Genomic DNA, 22,938 nt, shown 5'->3' on the forward strand with positions numbered 1-22,938 from the left:
GAGACTGAGCATAGAATCTGTTGTGCCAACGCATCTGTCACGGGGCAAGTGTGTCTATCCCCCATTTGGGGCAGGTAGGGGTCACTATAGCCCAGCAGCTGTTTGCCCTGACCCCTAAGCCTCAAAGGGTGCAGCTTAGTAGCGAAAGCCAGTGTGGCTGTTCTCTCTCTCAGAACTGTTTGACCTAATGGCCAGAGTCAGTATGGCTGCCCCTTCCCTCAGGGTAGTATGGCCCAATGGCCAGAGGCAATATGTTGGCCCTAGTGTGCAGCGTAGGAAGGCCTAGTGGCCAGAGTCAATAGGTTGGCTCTGATTCACCAGGCACTAAGGCCTAAGGGCCAGAGTCAATAAAGCAGTCCTTTTGATCAGGGTAGCGTGACCTAATAGCTGGAGTCAATAAAACGGCCCTTTTGGTCAGGACAGCGTGGACTAATGGACAGAGTCAAGATCACCCACCTCTGTAGGATAATGTGGTCTACTGACACATTGGGAAAGTGGGGCGCCACCTAGGAGTGTATGCTGCCTGAGGTACGGGGGGTTCAGGCCCTCCCTGCTCCTCTAAGTCCCAGCCCAGCGCCCTGATAGTGGCCAGGGTATTCGCCACTGAGTTAGCAGGGTTCCTCTCAAACCACACTGACCAGTTCCCCAATTCCCCCACTGTTGCAACGTTTAAGTCCCCTGGGCTACTTTCTACCCTGTCTTCTGTGGTGATGATCCACAATTCTCCAGGGTTTCACAGATCCTTAGCCGGTGCAGCTCCTGGCAGCTTGGTCCTTTCTCTGGGTTCTTCCGACAGCCTGAAATCCACCTGGGACTCTGCGTGCCTTAGCTCTGGGTTCAGAGCTTGTCGCAGCTCCCTGGAGAGAGCCGGCAATCTACATCCTCACCCTTCAGCAGCCAGCCCTGACTGAGCTGTTTGGCTCCCTTTTATACCCAGTCTCTAGCTGAAGCATGCCCAGCAGGGTTGAGGGGGCATGGCCTCCTCAGAACCATAGGATAGAGTTAACCCATGGCGGGCAAGCGTGCCCCATCACAGCATCCTTCAGAAAGTTGCTCCATCATATCTTTATGCACATTTTTTGAATGTAATGAGAGAGTTCTTCACTTTTTCAACTGCTGAGTCTTTCACTGTTGCACCTCATGCTTCTAACCAGTCAGCTGGGTTTATTTCAGAAAGATAGTGAGCATTTGCCCATCTTGTTCAGAACCAGTGTCCAACTTTACAAACTGGAGGCCAATTTTAAGTGCATAGTCACTTGTGGTGTGTAGTATCTCTTGCTTAAATAGAAAGTATGATGTGAAAGCTATATTTGTTCGCATTAACTGTGTTGTGTCTCCAGAATTCTTAACAGCCTCATTAAGTACTTCTAAAATTAGCTTTGACAGTAACTGACTTAAAAGGCTTTTTGCATGTTGCTGCAGTCCAGAGGCTGGTGTTTTGAAGTCTTTTCACATAGGTTGTCAGCATTGGCTTTGCTGATCAGTCGGCAAACCAAGCTCCTCCACTTTTACTATATAAATCCATGGTACACTTACATCTTGAATACTACATGCAGTTCTGGTAGTCCCATCTCAAAAAAGATATATTGGAATTGGAAAAGATACAGAGAAGAGCAACTAAAATGATTAGGCATTTTAGGAACAGATTCCATATGAAGAGAGATTAAAAAGACAGGGACTTTTCAGCTTGAAAAAGAGACAACTAAGAAGGAATATGATAGAGGTCTATAAAATCATGAATGGTGTGGAGAAAGTCAATAAGGAAATGTTATTTACTCTTTCACATAGTAACACAAGAACTAGTGGCCACCCAATGAAATTAATAGGCAGCAGGTTTAAAACAAACAAAAGGAAGTACTTCTTTATACAACGCACAGTTAACCTGTGGAACTTTTTGCTAGGGGATGCTGTGAATGACAAAACTATTACCAGGCTCAAAAAAGAACTAGATAAATTCATGGAGGATAGGTCCATCAGTGGTTATTAACCAGAATGGGCAGGGATGCAACACCATGTTCTGAGTGTCCTTAGCCTCTTTTTGCCAGAAGTTGGGAACGGATGAAAGAGAATGGATCACTCAATGATTGCCTTTTCTGTTCATTCCCTTTAAAGCACTTGACATTGGCACTGTCAGAAGACAGGATACTGGGCTAAATGGACCACTGGTCTTACCCAGTATGTCCATTCTTATTTTCTTATATAAAAAATAATTGTAATATAATAATAAAAATGTTTAGTACAGAAACTCCCCAAGATAAGGACCTTCTGAGATAATGACAATGTGAGATAACAACCTTGGCAAATATTGCATTTTTTAAATCTTGACCTACTAGTAAATGTATATTTATATAAGTTTCCAGTAACAAATCTAGCATCCTGGAGCAAAATCATTAAAACATAGTCCAACAAACAAAATTCCTTTAACGTACCCTTTCCTTCCCCACACCCCACTCCTAGTAGTTGTCTTTGGTCAGTGGAGACCCAGAGTTCAGAGGTGCTTTCGCATGAGTTCACCTCCCACCCTGTAGGGTGGGGGGGAGGAGAAGGCACCTTGCTCGTTCCTCCAGCCACTCGCGGCTTTATAGGTCAAAAGCAGGTCAAAGGCAGAGCCCACACCACCAACCAAAATACCTGGCCCCCACTCCAGTAGGATATGGCATCCAACCCCATGCTTAGCAAATGCAGTTCATTTAGACCTTGCTTACAAGTCATAATTTGAAATTACTAGGATGGCCAACATCACCGAAACGAATATGCTAACATTGTCATAAAAAACAGCTGTGTGAGGAAACTAGTCTTTGTTCATACTTTTCAAACCTATTATGCTTTTTCAGGTACAAGTATTTTATCATATACCGGATATGCCTTTAAAGTGTGTATTAATGTTTCAATTTCAATTCAAATGTCCAACCAATGACTAAATTGGCAACACTGCTAGTTGACCACTGGGGGGGGGGGGTGATGGGAAATGCAGGGGGTCTAGGGAAATCCCTACTGGTGAATCCTAATACTTTCCTGAGCTCTCCTATACAGCATTTCAATGAAGGATAACTTAAAAACCAGCAGCGTCGTATTGCACAGTGAGAAAAGAAGTTTATCAGCAAAGGCAGATAACATAAGGATTATAACCTCAGGTGGGGTATTAAATAACATATTTATTTATTAAGCACCCTGCCCAAGCAAAACGTTTTGTTGCTTTGGTGTTGGGAAAACTCCACGGAGGAAAAAAGCATTCTTCCCCCGCCTCAAAATAAAAAGAGTCCCAGTTACTAAAGACATTTGGATGGGGCACAAAGGCAAACACAGATTTGCATGAGAAGAGAACCTTTCCAAACAGACTATATTGGTGTAACTGTGCCATGTAGCATCAGGTTCTTAGGGGTGTAACAGCAGAGGCTGATTTAGCTGACAAATTGCCTACTCAGCGTCCAAAACCCTGTTTTAATTTAGGGGAGATTTCCAGCCCCTACCTGGATACCTTTAAAGCATCCCTGCCAGGGATTCATGTTTAGTCTCTCCTCAAACGGTATTACAGCGTTCCCAGAGGACAGTAATTCCTGCTGCTTCAACCACCGCCACCAAACCCCCATCTTCGGAATAGGGGGGACCCTGTGACACCCCCCCCCAGTCGTAGGGGAAGGGTAAAGAGCGTGCGAGCTACACAGACAGCAGCCACCTGCGCCCCGCATCCCCGAGAGGGTGACCTGCGCCGCAGCCGCCCGCGCCCGCGCGCCCCATCCCCAGAGCAGGGCGGGACCCGCGCAGCGAGCGACCCGGCTCCAGGGGAGGGTGAGTGACACCGAGCGGAAGGGCCCTTAAGCGCCATCCCCCAGGCCCTAAACTAGGCGCCCGCGCAGGGGCGGGCCCGGCCCGGCCCGGCCCTCACCTCCTGTACTCCACGTACTCGTCCACCGCCGCCGCGCCTCCCGCCTGCACCCGCAGCCGCTCCATGCGCGCCGCCTCCCCGGCAGGGGGGCGCCTCGTAGAGCCGCGCCGCGCCGGCCCCTCGCTTCCTGCTCGGAAGCGGCTCCCTCCCAGCCGAGGGGGAGGGCGGCTCAGGCGGGACGGGAGCCGTTACCCCGCCCGCCCTCGGCACTGTCGGCCGTTGCTGGGCTGGCGCCGGTTCAACGCGCTTCCAGGGGGGAGCGGCCAACTGCGCCCTCGCAGCGGTTCGCCGGCGCCCCTAATCGCTCCCCTCTCCACAAGCCCCACCCCCGGCCTCTTCAGTGCCGCCCCGACACCCTCCCCGGCTCGATACCGCAGCACACGTCCCTCCTGCGGGCGCGGTTCTGTCCCTGTAACTCTCTCTGCAGGAGAAGAGGAATCACCGGGGTAGGAAGGAAGGCTGCTCATATAGCCAGAGGGAAATGTAGGGAGCTATGCTAGCAAAAGGGTTGGAGTGTAGACGAGGCAATTAATTGCCTTTATGCCAGTATAAAGCCAGGTCCACACCAGGTGTCCCTTGCCGACAGAGATCTCCTGTACTGGCAAAGCGCTTCTCCCGTAAATGCTGCTTTTGTTGGTATTGTTTACTCCAGTGATCCTGCATGAAAAAAGTAAATACTGGCAAAATTTGCTGGTATAAGGCCTTGTCTACACTACAGAGTTAAGCTGACGCAAGTTACGCCAATTCGCTTGTGAAAGGACACATGACGCTCCTTGTGTCGGCGGAGCGCATCCACAGTTGGTATTCTAGCATTGAGAGAGAGCAGTGCACCATGAGTAGCCATCCCACTGCAACTCACCACCTTAAGCTGCTAGGAATTGTGGGCATGGGGAATGGATCACAGTGCATGTTGGGTGTGGGCTCATTATCCAATGATGCAGTTTTTTCTGTCCGTCATTCCATGGGCTTCCAAATGTGTTTCACGCCGTTTTTCAACAGCCCCTGTAAACTGCACCCGCCATCTCTGCCAGAAAGCATGGATCCTACACTGCTCTCTAGTCTTGTAATAAGTGTTATGAACACAATGTGGCTAATCATGCAATATTTCATAAGCTATGAATCTGAACAGGAATCCATAGTGCCTGCCTTGCTGTGTTCCATGGAAAGAAACAATTCCAGATTACTTTTGGCATTTATATGGCAGCGGCACACAGTGGATCATTCCTATTGGGCTCGGGAAACAAGTACTGAGTCGTGGGATTGCATCATCATGCAGGTATGGGATGACGAGCAGTAGCTGCAGAACTTTTGGATGTGCAAAGCCACCTTTCTGGAACTGTGTGGAGTTTGCCCCTGCTTTGTAGCTCAAGGACACCAAAATGAGAACTGTAGAGAAGTGCGTGATGATCACTCTGTGGAAGCTAGCAACTCCAGACTGTTACTAGTTAGTTGTGAATCAGTTTGGACTTGGGAAGTCCACCATGGGGGTTGCATTCACACAAGTGGGTAGGGCCATTAATCACATCCTGCTACGAAAGACTGTGTCTCTGGGAAATGTGTGTGAAATAGTAGATGGCTTTGTAGCAGTGGGATTCCCTAATTGTGGTGGGGCGATATATGGAATGCATATCCCAATTTTGGCCCTTGACCATTTTGCGTTGGAGTACATCAATAGAAAGGGCTACTTTATGGTATTGCAGGTATTTCTATGGTATTTCACTGATATCAACATGTGGTCAGGGAAGGTGCATGACACACGCATCTTCAGGAACTCTGGCCTGTATAGAAAGCTGAAAGCAGGGACTTTCTTTCCAGACTAGAAGATTCCAATGGGCTTTGTTGAAATGCCCATAATTATCCAGGGAGATGCAGCCTACCCCTTACTCCCATGGCTCATGAAGCCTTACACTGGAAACCTTGACAGCAGCAAGGAGCTTTTCAACAGGCTCAGCAGGTGCTGAATGACCACTGAATGTGCATTTGGCATGTTTAAAAGCTTGCTGGCGCTGCCTTTTTGAAAGGTTGGACCTCAGTGAGGAAAATATTCTCATGATCATAGAAGCCTGCTGTATTCTGCATAACATCTGTGAAACTAAATGGGAAAATTTCCCCAGGGGTGGAGCATTGAAGCGGATTGCCTGGTGGCTTATTTTGAGCAGCCAGATATCAGGGCTATTAGAGGTGCTCAACGGGGAGCTATTCGAATCAGAGAGGCTTTGAAGCAGCATTTTGACAATGAGCCCCACTAATGTGTCTTTCTGTAATGCATTCAGCCAAGCTTTGTTTACCTGCCGGCTGGAATGACCCTTGTAATAATTGCTTCCTGAGCATGATTTGTAGTCTGCAAATGTGCCAGTTTCCACTGTGTATGAATTCCAGCAGCAACCACCAGGTATAGGAGAAAAATAAAGATTCATTTTCTTTCTATGAGTACATTTTTGTTAAACAGCAATAACCAATACACAGAATTCAATTTATTGCAAACAGGAAGTGGAATTTAAAAAATTCCCAGGCCTTTAAAGAGGGAGGGGCAAATGCCTGTGTACCTGGCTGCAGGACAATGGAGTTCAAACTGCTGACCAGAGCAGTCAGGATGGGCATTGTGGGACACCTCTTGGAGGCCATTTACAGTGACATAAGCAAGTGCAATGTCTACACTGACACTACGTCGATCTAATTTTGTTTCAAAAAGATCTCATCAAGGTGGTTTTATTTTGTCAGCATAGCAGGAGAGTTAAATGGTCTGGAGAAGCATTGTAGTGTGTACACCTCCACTATTTTGTCGACAAAAGCTGTCTTGTCAACAAAACTGTGTAGTGTGACAATGCTTAAGTCTACACTAGAGACTTTGGCCATGCAGCAATACTTGTCAGGGATCCCACCTCATCACACTTACTGACACACTTACTGGGATAATTAAAGGAGGGGTGCACACAACCTCATTCCCCGAACAATTAATTCAGTGCACAATTAGTCCATCCTGATTACCAGATCTATCATTGGGTGGTTTTGACTGAGACTGACAATTGATAAGATGCAAACAAGAAGCAGGGTTTATTTAGGGATGGTTACAACAGACGGGAACGGGTAAGACGGGTATAAACAACAGGATCCCACAACTCCCAATAACACTATCCCCTAATAAACTGATATAAACACTGGTATAAAACACTGGTTTCGAGATCAAGTGGGTGAGTGAACCCCAGGCCCACTACTGCCAAACACAACCTCTCTGATTCCCTCAGTCTGTGATGTTATTTACAGTTTCTCTTCCCTCCCTTCCAGGGAGTGTTGGTCGTGATCCTCATGGATACTGGAACTGGATTCCAATAGGTGAGTCTCTTGGATCCTCCTCTTCTCTCATGATGGTAGGGTATATTTGTCAGCTTCTTGTCCTCGAACTCGTCTGCTTCTCGTCCTCGATCTGTTGCTGTGCAAATAAACAGTACTTAGCCATGCCACCACTGAAATGGGCAGCCCCCAGCAATGGGCCTCTCTGCCTTATATAGATTTCGTGGGGCCAATACCACCCAATCTGAAGGCTGGGATTTCCTGCCTTGTTCTGCCCTTGCACATGGCACTAGCTTAAGCCTCCAGCCTTTCCTAATTACTGGGCAGACTTTGCTGGCTGGCAGCCTGCCAACCAGCAGCACACTGTTTATCTGAGACTCCAAAACAACATGGGTTCTAAATCCAAAATGGAGTTCTCATCCTATTTACATAATGCTTAGTACCATACGGGGAAGGGTCTGTTCATGCTTAAAACTAGTACTTCCCACCTGACAACTATACTGGCAAAGGTTTGTAGAATAGGCTTGGCCTGATGGTGCTTATACGAGGACTTTTACTGGTATAAGTATTCTGATAAAATAAATTAATCCTAACCAAAATAGATATAGCTGGAAAAGCCTTAGCCCTTGTCTATACTACCACTTAATTTAATATACTTACATCTCTCAGGGGAGTAACATAAATTACACCGACCTAAGAACTGGTGTGGACAGCACTATGTCAGCAGGAGAGCTTCTCCCACTGACATGGCTACCACCTCTTGTGAAGGTGGAGTTATTAGCCTGTCAGCAAAAAGCATCTTCACCAGATGCCCTGGAGCGGCACAGCTGTATTGGTGCAGCTGCGTTGATGTAACACATATAGTGTAAACTACCTCTTAGTATGGGCACAGTTATATTGGTATAAAAGTGACTTTTACTGGAATAATTATTCCTCTTATTGTACAGAAATAGCTGTACCAGTATAAGCACCTTTATACCAATATAACTACCTCCACTCTGTGGGGTGGGAGTGCTGTACCACTTTATGCTGGTACAGATAAAGAGGCAAAATGGAGGGGGCGAAGGGGCAAGCTCTTAGGCCCACCTTGTCACTGCAGTCTTATTTTGGCTTTAGGCCCTCATCCATGCTGAAAAATCACACCATGCTAGTAATCACTGTTATCCTAATTCATGCTGAGGACCACATATACCTCTGGAGTGGGTTAAAAGATTGTGTTGAGTTCTGATAATGCTTGGCCATATATTGTACACAAATAAAAGGACTGATCCTGCTCTTGAGAATTTATTGTGTAAAAGATACACTGCAAAAATCACACATGACCTGACTCATCCCTTATGCAAACAGTCCTATTAAAGTCAATAGGATTCTTCTGTTGATTAAGGGTTGAAGGATTAGGGCCATGGTTTGTAACTGCGCTGAATAACTATAAGTGGTGTTAGTGCTACTGTAACCAAGGGACAAGGTTTTTTTAACCTTTGTTGCTTATAACAGGTTATACAATGTGTATTAAAGAGATCTAATACTACCAACTTAAATGTCATTTCTATGTGAAACAAGGCTGGTGAGAAATATCTTTTATTGGAACAACTTCTGTGGGTGAGAGAGACAAGCTTTCGAGCTTACACAGGGCTCTTCTTCAGGTCTGGGAAGCTAAGGCCATGTCTACATTATAGAGTTAAGTTAACTTAAGTTACATCAACGATCATAAGTTGCTTTAATAACATGGGTTGTGCATGTTCACACATTCCTTTTGTCAGCAGAGCACATCCACAATTGTTGCTCTTGCATCGACAGAGAGCACATTATATTGTGGGTAGCTATCCTAATGTGCAACTCGCCACCCTCTTTCACCCTCTGCCACTGGGAGTTCTGGGAACAGGTTGTGGTGCACCATGGGGACGTGCTTACTGTTCTGTAATACCGTTCTTTCTGTCCCCATCATTCCATGGGCTTCCAACTTGGTTTCATGCCATTTTTCAACAGCCCTTGTAAACTGTGTGCCCACCATCTCTGCCTGACATCAAGGATCCTGAGCTGCTGACCAGTCTAGTGATGAGCATTATGAACATGACGCGGCTGGTCTTGCAATATTCCATGAGCTGCAAAACAGAGAGTGAATTGTTGATGCCTGCGCTGCTTTCTGCAATAGAAACAAATAATTCAAGATTGCTGCTGGCATTCACAGAACAGCTTGCCACAGTACATTGTCAGTACTGGGCTCAGGAAACAAGCACCAAGTGGTGGGATCGCATTGTGATGCATATATGGGATGACAAGTAGTGGTTGCAGAACTTTCAGATATGCAAATTCACCTTCTCGGAACTGTGTGCAGAACTCACCCCAGCACTGCAGCACAAGGACAGCAGAACGAGAGCTGCCTTCACCGTGGAAAAGCAAGTGGTGATCGTTGTGTAGAAGCTGTCAACCTCCAGACTGCTACTGGTCAGTTACGAATCAGTTTGGAGTTGGAAAATCCACTGTGGGGATTGTGATGAAAGTGTGCAGGGCCATTAATTGCCTCCTGCTATGAAGGACTGTGACTCTCAGTAACATGCAGGAAATAATTGATGGCTTTGAGGCAATGGGATTTCCTAACTGTGATGAGGCAATAGCTGAAACGCATATCCCAATTTTGGCCCCTGACCATTTTGCAATGGAGTACATCAACCAAAAGGGCTACTTCTCCATGGTCTTGCAGGCACTGGTGGATCACTGGGGCCATTTCATTGACATCAAGTCTGGGTGATCAGGGAAGGTTCATGGTGCAGGCATCTTTCGGAACACTGGACTGTATAGAAAGCTGCATGCTGGGACTTTCTTTCCAGACCAGAAGACTCCATTGGGGGATGTGGAAATTGCCATAATGATCCTTGGAGACTCCACCTACCTCTTGCTCCCGTGGCTCATGAAGCCTTACACTGGACATCAGCAAGGAGTGCTTCAATAACAGGCTCAGCAGGTGCTGAATGACCCTTGAATGTGACTTTTGCCATTAAAAAGGTTGCTGGCGCTGTCTTTTTGGCCAGGTGGACCTCAGTGAGTAAAATATTCCGATAGTCATTGCAGCCTACTGTACTCTGGATAATATTTGCAAAGGAAAGGGGGAAAAGTTTCCCCAGGGATGGACCACTGAGGCTGATTGGCTGGCTGCTGATTTTGAGCAGCCAGATATAAGGGCAATTGGAAGGGTGCAGTGGGAGGCTATGTTAATCAAGGCTTTGAAGGAGCATTTTGACAATGATTCTCAGTAATGTGTTTTTATGTGATTCATTCAGCCAGGTAATGTTTACTTGTCATCTTGAATTACCCCTGTAGTGGTTGCTTCCTGAGTGTTAACTGTACTAAGCAAATATTTCTACCTACAGCCACTGTATTTGAATGTTAGCACTGACCAACATATGTGTGACACAAATAAAGACTCATTTTATTTCAAAGACTCAAGTGTAGTAACAGGACAAAACACAAATTTTTGGTCAAACAAGGGACATGACAATGAGGGACAGTCTCGCGGTCAGGGCTCTCACAGCTATGTGTAACTCCAGCTGTTGTTAGGATACCAGTCCCTGGGCATAAAGTCACAGGGTACTGTGAGGAACCGGGAACACGCAAGGAATACAGTGGTGGAATTTGAGGAGGGCATGGAACAGAGTTCTTTAGTGGCCGCAGGGGGAGTCATGCAAAGATGTGCTCAGACTGTAATGAGAAACTTTATTATCTCTGTCTGCCCCTCCTGGAGTTTTATCATCCATTTCTGCCTTTGTGTCCTTTCCAGGCTATCTAGCCTCAGTCTTTCATTGATTGTCTCCCTCCACGTTCTTGTCCATTATGTGCTGTATCTGTTGACTGCAGCACTTGGTGAAACACATACTTCTCACTCCTGGTTCGCTGCCTTATCTGATGGAGGCACTCCGCCAGTGTGGAAGAGTGGGTCCTCAAGGGCGCATCTGCAGAAGCCAAAGAAACAATGAACAGAAGCAGTATTGTGAGTGCACTCACAGCTGTGAATCACAAAAGTTACACACATCTTTTTCTCCTTTTCTCACTGTCCCTTGCTTAACACAGAGCTTGGAGTGAGTCCCAAATATGGTGAGTTCGCCAGGCAGTGGAGGTGTGGCAAGGGGGAATGGGCAAGAAGGGACAAAGGGTGGTTTGCAAAGGGGGTTACTACAAGTGGCTAGACTATTCTGAATATTGGTACTCTTTTCCACAGGTGAGGGCAATAGAATTTGATATCTCACTCCTAAAGGTAACCCAGAATGCCAGGGTGCATCTCTAGTATTCATGTGTCTTCAGATCGGCTCCATATGCTGCTCACCTGTGTACCGCTCTGGTCCTTGCAGAAATAATTGCCAGGTGGCATGGTGGCAAAGTTTCTTACAGCCATGTGATGTTGGCCTCTAGGGGGGCCACATTGAGATTGCTCAATTTAGGGTAAACAGCAAAGAACGGGGCAGGCAAATCTCCAAATACTGGTGGCTGTTTCTAATAATTAGATTCACCAAGCCAGCAACAAACAGTTTCTAATTACCTTACTGGTTATCCAGAAGCCAAAACACAGTTCCCTTAAAGCCATCCAGCCCTTTGGCTTCTATCCAGACAGCCAAGTCAAATATAATGGAGATTACTGAAAATCTTTGTCCATCATATGTAAAAAAGTTCCAGCAATCCCCAACGACCAGACACATTACCAACCAGATCAATGAATATTTCTGATCTTACCCAAATACACACTTATAGCCCATACTTTTTTAACTAAACTAATATTTATTTAAAAAAAGAAAAGAATATTGGTTAAAAGTTCATATACATACAGATGAGAATGAAGTCCATAGGTCAGTTTCAACATAGAAATGATAAACTGTGTTGCAGAAGTTCTTTCAAGACCAGTTTCACAGGTTATAGTCCAAATAATCCATATACAGAGGCTGTTCAAATTCTCTCATGAGAATTAGCAGGGTAAATCCAGACTTGGTGCTGGGATCTTAGACTTGCAATCCAAATCTCCCCGTCAAAGGTTTAAGCAGTCCTAAAATAAACAGGTTCAGGACCAAAGCTTTATTTATATTTTTCAACCAAGTTATGACAGTCACTTGACGGCAGATGTCACAGCAGACATTTCTTGGATCAAGAATAGGAAATTACTAGAGGCTTTAAAGTAAAACCTATTTTCTATGTACACACAGACAATTAACTGCAATCATTAGTCATAACTAGTCATTCAAAAGTAGATTACTACACATTTCAAAGAGAAATAATAGAACACAGTAATAAACAGCAAAAACAGTTTATCAAAATATATGTAAGCATAGACAAACAGAGAACTAAAAATATATACTTGCATTTCAAACACTTGGTTCTATTAACATGTCTTGGCTAATTATCTACAAGGAATGGCTCTAATTACCATTTGTATCTGTTCCTGAAGGTTGAGTTTGGGTCATTCCAGCCTGTTAAGCCTTAATCCTTCCTAGTCCAGTGTCACAGTGGGGGAAACAAGGCAGCTCTCCCAAGGAAACTTTGGCAGAGGATTGCAGAATACCTACAGGAAAGTTTCCTAGCAATCTCTATGGAGGATTCCTGGGACATCACTGGGTATATTAACAAACTTTTCTGCTGTGGCCCCACTGCGTAGATGGACAGGCTCTGTTGTTAATTTCTGTCCCTTATCCCTCCTCTACCATATAATAAAGCACATGAGAACTCAATCGCCTCTCATCATGGAGTATCAAAGCAAAATGAGCACTTATCGGAGCTCCCCTCTTTTGTATCATACGTGCCAGAGCCAGAGTGCTGGGACTGGCGAGACCCCTTGGAATGGAAAAGAGGTTCTGACTCACCATGCCACCAGACGATCCTTCTGTGTGCTTTGCATCGTCCACCAGCTCCACTTCCTCATCTACCATGTCGACATCAGGGTTGAGTCTGCTGGATGCTGCCTTCAGTGCCCCCAAAGCATTCATGGGGCTCTTGGCAGTGGAGGTGGGGTTGCTGCCAAGGATGGCCTGCAACTCCTTATACAAGCAGCACATCTTCGGCACTGCACCAGAGCAACGGTGGGCCTCGCTTGCCTCCTGATGCACTTGCGTCAGCTCCTTGATCTTTGCATGGCACTACTGTGTGTCCCTTTCATGCCACTTCTCCTTCGTCCCATTAGCAATCACCCTGTGGGTATCAAAATGCCTACAGCTGGAGTGAAGCTGCAAATGCACAGTCTTCTCTCCCCAGAGACTCATCAGATCCAACAGCTCCACTGTGCTCCACACAGGAGAGTGTCTGCTGTGGAAAGCCAGCATGATCAGCTGGGAAGATCCTGTTTGCTTGGTGAGCACAATTCACACAGCAAGAGGAATTTCAAAAAATCCTGGGCCTTTAAAAGGGGGAGGGGGTATATATCTGTACCATCAGGGCAGCAGAGATCAAACTGCTGACTGGAGCAGTCAGAATGGGCATTGTGGGACACCTCCTAGAGGCCAATTAGGGCGACATAACCAAGCATAGTGCCTACACTGATGCTGCATCGCATCGCAAATATTTCTAAAACTAAACAAACTAGACTTGGGTCAAGGTAAAATCCTTACTACATGTTCCCAGCAATATTGTTAACCAAAATTTCATGTCAGGCTCCCTGCTGAACTCAAAAGGCTCATTTCTTTGCCTTCTTAGGTGAGAGAGAGAGATAAGCAGAGAAAGAAAGATTTCTTGGGGTGTTTTTGCCCCTTACTTTTATAATCCAGTCATCCTTTGAAGTGGATTCTTCTGAAGATTACCCCTCAAAGCAAAATGTATTCAAACCTTAAAAAAGGCAACATGGAGTCTGGAGGTAAGGATGGCCCCATGCTCTTTCTTTTCCCACGTATGCTGAAATGTAGATTTGCCTTGTTTCCTTCTTGCTGTCTCAAGGCTCTTGATTACTACTTATACATAAACTCAGGTAAACACATTCCTTTGTTTAGGACAGATCTGTTTTACCACTCCTGCCTGATCAGGGCTGCCTGGATTTGAACACGTGCTACCACCATCATACAGGGATAATTCATAACTTTATATATAATGTTGCTACATATATTTCACCATGATATTATTTATCAGTGAGTTATTAGTTTTCAAATGATACCCCACAAGGCATATTTTGTACAAAGACTATTGCAATAGTTTTAGGGTGTGACTAAAGGGATGCATGCAGTCACAGTAGGTACACTGATCTCATTGAGCCTTGCATGGAGCATAAATGAAGTCTAGAAAACTGCATCCTCATGGTATATGAGGCCATGTGACGTATGAGTTTCAGACAGATTCTAGCTGACATTCGGTAAGACTGAAACTGTCTGAGGTTTGCAATGTTGAGAAATCTGTCCTGTGGCAGATAGGCCTTTGCCAGAGAGGAGTCTGATACTGTCATATGCTCTGAGAGGGGCAAGAGTAGACTTCATTCTGTTGACTCTGAGGCCCAATACAGCACAGAGATCCAGGACTACTTGAAAGGAGGTTGCCACAGGCTGAGGAAACTGATCTCAGATCAGCAAGTCACTGCCTCCTCAGATGCATAACCATAACCAACAGATACTTGAAGACTCTTGGGGCCATGAAGGATGAACTCTGTATTGGTAGTGAGACTTTGCCACAAGAAACCAGAGGTATTTCCTGTGGGCCAGCTGGATTGCAAAATGAAAGTATGTAGTTTGTAAATTGAGCGTCACGAAAAAATCTTGAGGATCTAGAATGGGGATTACAGGCACTAGAGTCACCATCCTGAATGTGAACGGATGAATGAACTTGTTGAATCATCAAACATCCATGATGGGATGCCATATACTGTTCTTTAGGACAAGGAAATGACAAACACCCTTGCCTTGAAATTCCAAGGGCACTTATTCCACTGCTCCAATTTGTGGAAGAAAATTCACTTCCTCCTTGAGCACTATCCCTGGAAGTGGGGGAATGGAACTGGATAGAATACCCCTTGTGCACAATCTCCTGGACCCGCTGCAGGTCCGAGGTAACCAAGTTCAATTATAAGGAGAGTCCTGTAGCACTTTAAAGACTAACAAATTTCTGCAGGTGTAAGCTTTCATGGGCTGCAATCCACTTCGTCCGATACATGAAATAGAAATCATATGGGGGTATATATATATATACAACCAAGGGTAAGAAACAACAATGGGGAGGGTAGGTGTAAACAAAGTCCGTTCAGTTAGAGTAGATGAGGCCTATTCACAACCATTGATTAGAAGGTGAGAATGTTACACATATGACAAAGTGGGTTGCAGACCACGAAAGCTTATGCCTGCAGAAATTTGTTAGTCTTTAAAGTGCTACAGGACTCTCGTTTTTACTATATACAGACTAACACAGCTACCCCTCTGGAACAAGTTCAATTATGTTTCAGGATGCATGAAACTGGATTACCTCAGACCAGTGGAGGGAAGGGAGTGAAGAGAATTGGATCCACTGGCTCTGCAAAGCTCTTGACTGCACTGTCACAGCTGCTATAGGGGCAGGAGCCTGCCAAAGGTATTACCAGATTTGCCTGTCACCTTGGCTATGTTCATTTATTAGGGTTATTTTCCTGGAAGGGTGTGTGTGATTCTATTCATGTACTGCTTGTGTTACTTGTGTGTTCATATGCCTGCAAGTCCCATCCCAATGAAGCTATCCTACAGGACCTAAGGTTTTCAGGGATGGGTTCCTTCAGCCCTAGATTCAAATAACGCCCCCCCCACACACACATTCCAAATTAGCAGAGTGTGTCTGAGCAGACCGGGCTATCAGCACTCTCAGCTAACCCCTTATATGTCCCTGAACTCAGCAGGCTGGGTTACACAGCACTTTCAGCGGCCACCGTTATATGTCCCTTTGCATTGCACCAGAATAGAGCACACTTCTGAGCAGGCTGGGTCCAAACAGCACTTTTCAACTGCCACCCTTATTTGCCCCTGGACTCTGCAGGCTAGGCAGAGCAGCACTTCTCAGCTGCCCCCCCACTTTCATGCCAGAGGTTCAGCACGTTGCTATTCCCACTCTCACTCTACAATTGTTCTAGCAGTAACCCCCTTGATGAGCAAACCCCATAGGACTTTTAGGCATTCCAGCAATCTTTGGCTTAGGTAAAAAGTGTTGCGGCAGAGCAAGATAGGGAAGCCAAGAACACAAAGGAGTAAATGAAGTTGAGAGATAGAGACTGGCAACCACCATGATTATAACAGTTATTTTATTGCCAGGTATATAAAACTTATGATACTAATAGTAATAACCATACAAGGAGAGAAAAACAAGCAAACAGTTACAATATTACATAATTTCAGTTGTGGTATTGGAGAAAGCTAGCCCTGGATTGATTACAAAAGTCACATGTAGAACATTATACCTGGACTAAAAGAGAGAGGGAGAGATTAAACTAGGTCTAAGGGGAAGAAGTAGGCTTAACCAGAGAGAGAGAGAGGGGGGGGGGGGGGGAGAGTATTGGGGGAAAAGGAGAGGGGGTCTCACCACTCTGTGCAGCTCAAAGGTTCCCAGGAGACAGGCTGTTCAGCTTAAGGTCCGGAGTGCTTGAGACAGGCAGAGCCCCCAATACCATCAGTCAGGAAAAGGTGAAGTCCCAGTGGAACTGATGCAGCTTTTGGATCCAGGCATCAGAACAAAACTTAGGTAGGGGTTTTTGTAGAGAAGAAACAATGGTTCAAGGGAGAACACTAGCTTTGTTTATGGGTAAACAATGACTCAAGGGAGTATACCAGACTGGTTTTGTTTGTGCTGGACAATAGAAGCTGATCATTCCTGGCTAGGGGCAGTGTTCCTTTGAGGGAGCTCATAATGCAATCAGGCAGTTTCAGTGTTTTGGATATCAATAACTAGGCCCTGATCTACACTTACCTGGAGATTTGGCGGCAGTCGACGGGAGTTACGCAAACTACGCAGAGTAGCTTGCGTAACTCACATTGACTGCTGTGCTTCCCTTCTGTGTGGTGTCTTCACTGCGCTGTGCTCATGAGTCCCCTCTCTATCAATATGAGGGCACATCCCTTCACACATGATCTCATCGGGGGCGAAGGAGGAGGAGAAGAGTACAGATGGGACAGAGTGAGTTTCTGTTTCCTGTAAATTCTCCTGCTTGCTCTCTGCATCAGGTGCAACAGAAGGCAGCTGAGTGCTTTCTGATTTAAATCATGATTAAAATCTGTGAATTACTTTATGCCCAAAAAGGGCATGAGGCAGACGATTAAGAAAATTCAGGTCCCTTAGAAACCACAATTAAAAAAAAACATCAATTGGTTTCAGAGAAGTTACCAGCTACAAAAATTATTTATAATTTTTTGTTGTATCAGTTTGAAACAGTCCAATACTTTTGTGATTTCTGATGGAACCTGAAATGAGAAGGACAAAGCTGTATTGTTAAAATTGTTTGAGATTAGAGAGGCTATAAAAATAAAAAAATTAAATAATAATGAGGGATTTCAACTGTCCCCAGATTGACTGAGTACATGTCACCTGAGGACAGAACGCAGAGATAAAGTTTTTTGACACCTTCAATGACTGCTTCTTGGAGTAGCTAATCCTGGAACCCACAAGAGGAGAGGCAATTCTTGATTTAGTCCTAAGTGGAGAACAGGATCTGTTCCAAGAGGTGAAGATAGGTGAATTGCTTGGCAATAGTGATAACATAATAAAATATAATATCCCTGTGAGCGGGTGGGGGAAATCACCAAAGCAGCCCACCACGGTAGCATTTAAATTTCAGAGAGGAGACCTACACAAAAATAAGGAAGTTAAACAGAAATTAAAAGGTACAGTGCCAAAAGTGAAATCTCTGCAAGATGCATGGAAACTATTTAAAGACACCATAATAGAGGCTTAATTAAAATGTATACCCCAAATTAAAAAAATATAGTAAGAGGACCAAAAAAGTGCCACCATCACTAAACAAAGTAAAAGTAGTAGTAAAAGGCATCCTTTAAAAAGTGGAAGTTAAATCCTATTGAGGAATATAGAAAGGAACAAACTCTGGCAAGTGAAGTGTAAAAATATCATTAGGAAGGCCAAAAAAGAATTAAGAACAGTTAGCCAAAGACTCAAAAAGTAACAGCAAAAAATTTTAAATACATCAGAAGCAGGAAGCCTGCTAAACAACCAGTGGGGCCACTGGATGTTTGAGATGCTAAAGGAGCACTCAAGGCCAATGCAGAGACAAAGTAAATGAATTCTTTGCATCGGTCTTCGTGGCAGAGGATGTGAGGAAGATTCCCAAACCTGAGCCATTCTTATTAGTGACAAATCTGAGGAACTGTCCCAGATGGAGGTGTCATTAGAGGTGGTTTTGGAACAAACTGGTAAATTAAACAATAATAAGTCACCAGGATCTGATGGCATTCACCCAAGAGTTCTGAAGGAACACAAATGTGAAATTGCAGAACTACTAACTGTGGTATGTAATCTATCATTTAAATCAGCTTCTGTACCAGATAACTGGAGGATAGCTAATGTGACTTTTTTAAAAAAGGCTCCAGACGCAATGCTGGCAATTACAGGCCGGTAAGCCTAATTTCAGTACCAGGCAAACTTGTTGAAACTATAGTAAAGAATTATCAGATACATAGATGAACATGATTTGTTGGGGGGAAGAATCAACATGTTTTTTGTAAAGGGAAATCATGCCTCACCAATCTACTAGTATTCTTTGTGGGGGTCAACAAGCATGTGGACGGGATGATCCAGTCGATATAATGTATTTAGATTTTCAGAAAGCTTTTAACAAGGTCCCTCACCAAAGGCTCTTAAGCAAAGTAATCTGTCTTGGGATAAGAGGAAAGGTCCTCTCCTGGATCAGTAACTGGTTAAAAGATAGGAAACAAAGGGTAGGAATAAATGCCAGTTTTCAGAAGGGAGAGAGGTAAATATTGGTGTCTCCCAGGGGCCCTTACTGGGACCAGTATTGTTCAACACATTCATAAATGATCTGGGAAAAGGGGTATAAAGTGAGGGGGCAAAATTTGCAGGTGATACAAAACTACTCAAGATAGTTAAGTCCAAAGCAGACAGTGAAGAGTTACAAAGGGATCTCACAAAACTGAGTGTCTGGGCAACAAAATGGCAGATGAAATTCATTGTTGATAAATGCAAAGTAATATACATTGGAAAACATGATCCCAACTATACATATAAAATGATGGGGTCTAAATTACCTGTTACCACTCAAGAAAGATCTTGGAGTCATTGTGGAGAGTTCTCTGAAAACATCCACTCAATGTGCAGCAGCAGCAGCAGTCAGAAAAGCTAACCATGTTGGGAATCGTTAGGAAAGGGATATATAATAAGACAGAAAACATATTGCCTCTTTATAAATCCATGGTATGCCCATATCTTGAATACTATGTGCAGACCTGGTTGCCCCATCTCAAAAAAAGATATATCCAAATTGGAAAAGATACAGAAAAGGGCAACAAAAATTATTAGGGATATAGAACAGCTTCCCTATAAAGAGAGATTAAGAAGATTGGGACTTTTCATCTTGAAAAAGAGACGAATATGGGGGGATATGATAGAGGTCTATAAAAGCATAACTGGTGTGGAGAAACTAAATAAGGAAATGTTATTTAACTCCTTCTCATAATACAAGAACTAGGGGATCACCAAATGAAATTAATAGGCAGCGGTTTAAAACAAACAAAAGGAATTATTTCTTCACACAACACACAGTCAACCTGTGGAAATTCTTGCCACATGATGTTGTCAAGGCCAAGACTGGAACAGGGTTAAAAAAATAACTAGGTAAGTTCATGGAGGCTAGGTCCATCAGTAGCTACTAGCCAGATGGGCAGGGATGCAAAACTATGTTCTGAAGTCTCCCTAGCTTCTGTTTGCCAGAAGCTGGGGATGGCTGATGGGATGGATCACTTAATGATTACCTGTTTTGTCCATTCCCTCTGAAGTACATGGCATTGGCCACTATTGAAAGGCAGGATACTGGGCTAGATGGACCATTGGTCTGACCCAGTATGGCTGTTCTTATGTAGTCCCAACGTGAAAGAACTGTTTCATCCACAAAAGTAATTTAATATTTGTTATATATTTAGCTCCGAGTTCTCCTTAAATACTTAGCATTTTTATAAACTACATCCAGTGAATATTTGTATTACACAAAGCTGAAAGACAGTGCAACTAAGTATTTACTACAGAACTACTTTGCAATAGTTGTATGATTGCACACAAATCTACACAAGTACGTCAGTCATCAAAATTCCTTACACATATTGCCTGGGCGAAGAGATCCATCTGCCAACCTTTGAAACTTTCGCCACTCATGTCTAATAGTCCTCAACAAATTTGTTTTGGACTTCATGGTCCTCAAGACGAGAATCAGCCACCAGTTTATATATGTATTACTAAATATTATTAAAATTTGCCTGGTGAAGTCAACCGATATCCAGAAAACTAGTGTACCTTCAGGTTACTCAGAGATTTTTCAAATGCATCAACATGAGTTACATGCCTTGCTGTCTTCTCTGTCTTTGAAAGTTTCCCCCATTAAGACTATTGCATATTTTCTTCTCTCCCCTCCAACCTAGGCAAAGTTTCTGAGAAATATCAGGGTTCCAAAATCAAGTGAATTATACCTACTGCTTATATAACCTATAAGATAAATACTGTAGCACATTTTAGGATTAGTGTTAAACTACCAAGATTAACAATTTAAAGCCTCAAGGTAGATGGAGAGCACGTGCAGAAAACAGGACAAGACAAGACAAATCATTTTAAAAAGCGGAACACAAAACTTTCACATGTACAAATAAAAATTTATTTTCTTCTCTTTCTGAAAAAAAAAGTTTACACTCAGTATGTCAAAAACAAAATAAGAATCAGTTGGACATTAACTGAAGTTTTATTTATATATTCTACTTTCTTCTATATCAGTCAAGACTATCATCAGGGAGAAAAGCTTGTGACCGTGTGTCATCCAGCACTTCTGGTCTTACTCAGTTTTTTTTAAATAAAATATTAAAAAGCTATTACACAGCATAATTCAAGCAAAAATTCCTGAACATAATCCTTAAAAAAAAAAAAAAAAAATCACTCGGTATAGTTTTAAAAAACGTAGGCTCAGTGGCACTTTCATTTTAGCATTTGTGATGTAGAAAGCACAATTTTGGAATATAGTGCACCCTCACTGCAATTCTCATTGCTGTAAGGCTAATATGGATATAAGGCAATGCAACTTTAGCTCCCACCTATGTCCCTCATAAAACACCATTAGCACATGCATCTCTTTAGTATATGCCAAGATGCCCTGCTTCCCTTCAACTTAATTTACCCTCACCCTGTTTTAAAAAGTAACTTAAGGAGATGATGTGCTATATTTGTCACACGCTGCAAGATACTAAAATATTAAAAAGAAACAGCAATGAATAAAAATATTCACATATCTGAAAACTGAGCTCCATCACTTAAATAACTTATCTGAAGTTACAAAATACATACGCTTAAATATCTCTGTACAAAATTGCTATGTATGATATCAGAGATAGATTATCAAAGGCAAAACAAACTGTTCTATTTCTGGAGCAAAGGTATCTGGATGGTATTGCTACCTAAGATTTTCATTATAATTGATTTTTTTTAATATACAGTAAATTCTCTCTAGCTATTTTAACAGGTAGTGCAATAAAGACATTCTTTGGGTTGCAATTTTTAAAACATTATCCCAATGTTATCTTCAACATATCACTAGCAGATTAATAAGTAACAAAATACTGCACTGCAAGTATACGCATTTTCTAATATTAGTTTAATACATTATCCTTAGTTACCTGTTTAAAACAGATCACAAAATTAAGATGTAATTATCAATCTATCCAAAAAGATATGTTAGATTTTTATTTAAATAAATATATTTTAGAAGTGAATATATATTTTTCCATTTTAGTTAAACTTCAAACATTACACAGTATCACCCACTTGGCATAGTACATCAACCATGTTACCAGAATATCTTTATTCAGATATTGTACAGCATTGCTTTAACAGAACCGTCTAAAGCAACAAATTAATCCTTTGAAGAGCCTTATGTACAGAAGTTGGGACTGCATGTACCCAGCACATTCTATAGCAGAACAGCATACAGAAACGTTAGAGTCAACTATTGCTTTGCTCTAGCCAAAGTTAAAAAACGTCTCTTGAATAGAATAGACTCTATGATAGATGAAGCAGCATAAAGGTGATCTTGTATGCTATCTAATATTGCTTGCTCCATTTACACGTTTACTTGTAGTTACTGGCACCAAATTACCACTGGTTCCATTGGTGGTATTTGTTGCTGAGCCATTCACAACAATGTAGTCAATTTTGTTTTCCAATTTCACCAGACGCTGTAAGATGTCATCCAGAAGAACAGCAATTGTTCTTTTGAGATCAGCTGAAGAAGACAAAAACAAAGAAAGTAGCATTGAATCCTGTTCATTTATATTATCAGCAAAGTCTGAAAAAATTGCAGATTTGGATATGTAACTTAGGTCTTCATAAGATGCTTTTCTTTCCTCCTGGACTTGTTTGGGGAGGATAGTGAAAAGGTAGAGTGTGCTTTAATTCTTCTTCTACACATAGTATTTTAAAAATATGGACATCTAGAAACTCTCTCATTTTTTGCATACTAGAAGATATTACCACAATAGCAAACTGAGAATTGGCCCACTGAATCTCAGAATATAAAATAATATTACTCTCCCCTTCTCCTCCCCCTTTAAAAAAAAAAAAAAATAGGTGACTGTTTA

At 43.2% G+C, this 22,938-nt stretch overlaps 2 protein-coding genes across 6 annotated transcripts in view; both read right to left on the reverse strand.

Annotated features, from left to right (window-relative positions):
* FAM221A (family with sequence similarity 221 member A) overlaps positions 1–4,423 on the reverse strand; it is a 28,278-nt gene extending 23,855 nt beyond the window's left edge. The window contains exon 1 of the mRNA XM_067562061.1: positions 3,887–4,423. Within this exon, the coding sequence (XP_067418162.1) occupies positions 3,887–3,951 (65 nt within the window). The 5' untranslated portion in view covers positions 3,952–4,423. The remainder of the gene's footprint in view (positions 1–3,886) is intronic.
* Positions 4,424–22,020: 17,597 nt separating this feature from the next.
* The window catches only part of CCDC126 (coiled-coil domain containing 126), a 28,846-nt gene continuing 27,928 nt past the window's right edge, over positions 22,021–22,938 (reverse strand). For all 5 annotated transcript variants that reach the window (XM_067562067.1, XM_067562066.1, XM_067562065.1 and 2 more), the window contains one exon: positions 22,021–22,583. In XM_067562067.1, the coding sequence (XP_067418168.1) occupies positions 22,399–22,583 (185 nt within the window). In that variant the 3' untranslated portion in view covers positions 22,021–22,398. The remainder of the gene's footprint in view (positions 22,584–22,938) is intronic.

Source organism: Emydura macquarii, unplaced genomic scaffold (assembly GCF_026122565.2).
Source record: "Emydura macquarii macquarii isolate MOO-44397 ecotype Brisbane River unplaced genomic scaffold, CSIRO-AGI_Emac_v2 contig_2422, whole genome shotgun sequence".
Taxonomy (NCBI): Eukaryota; Metazoa; Chordata; order Testudines; family Chelidae; genus Emydura; species Emydura macquarii.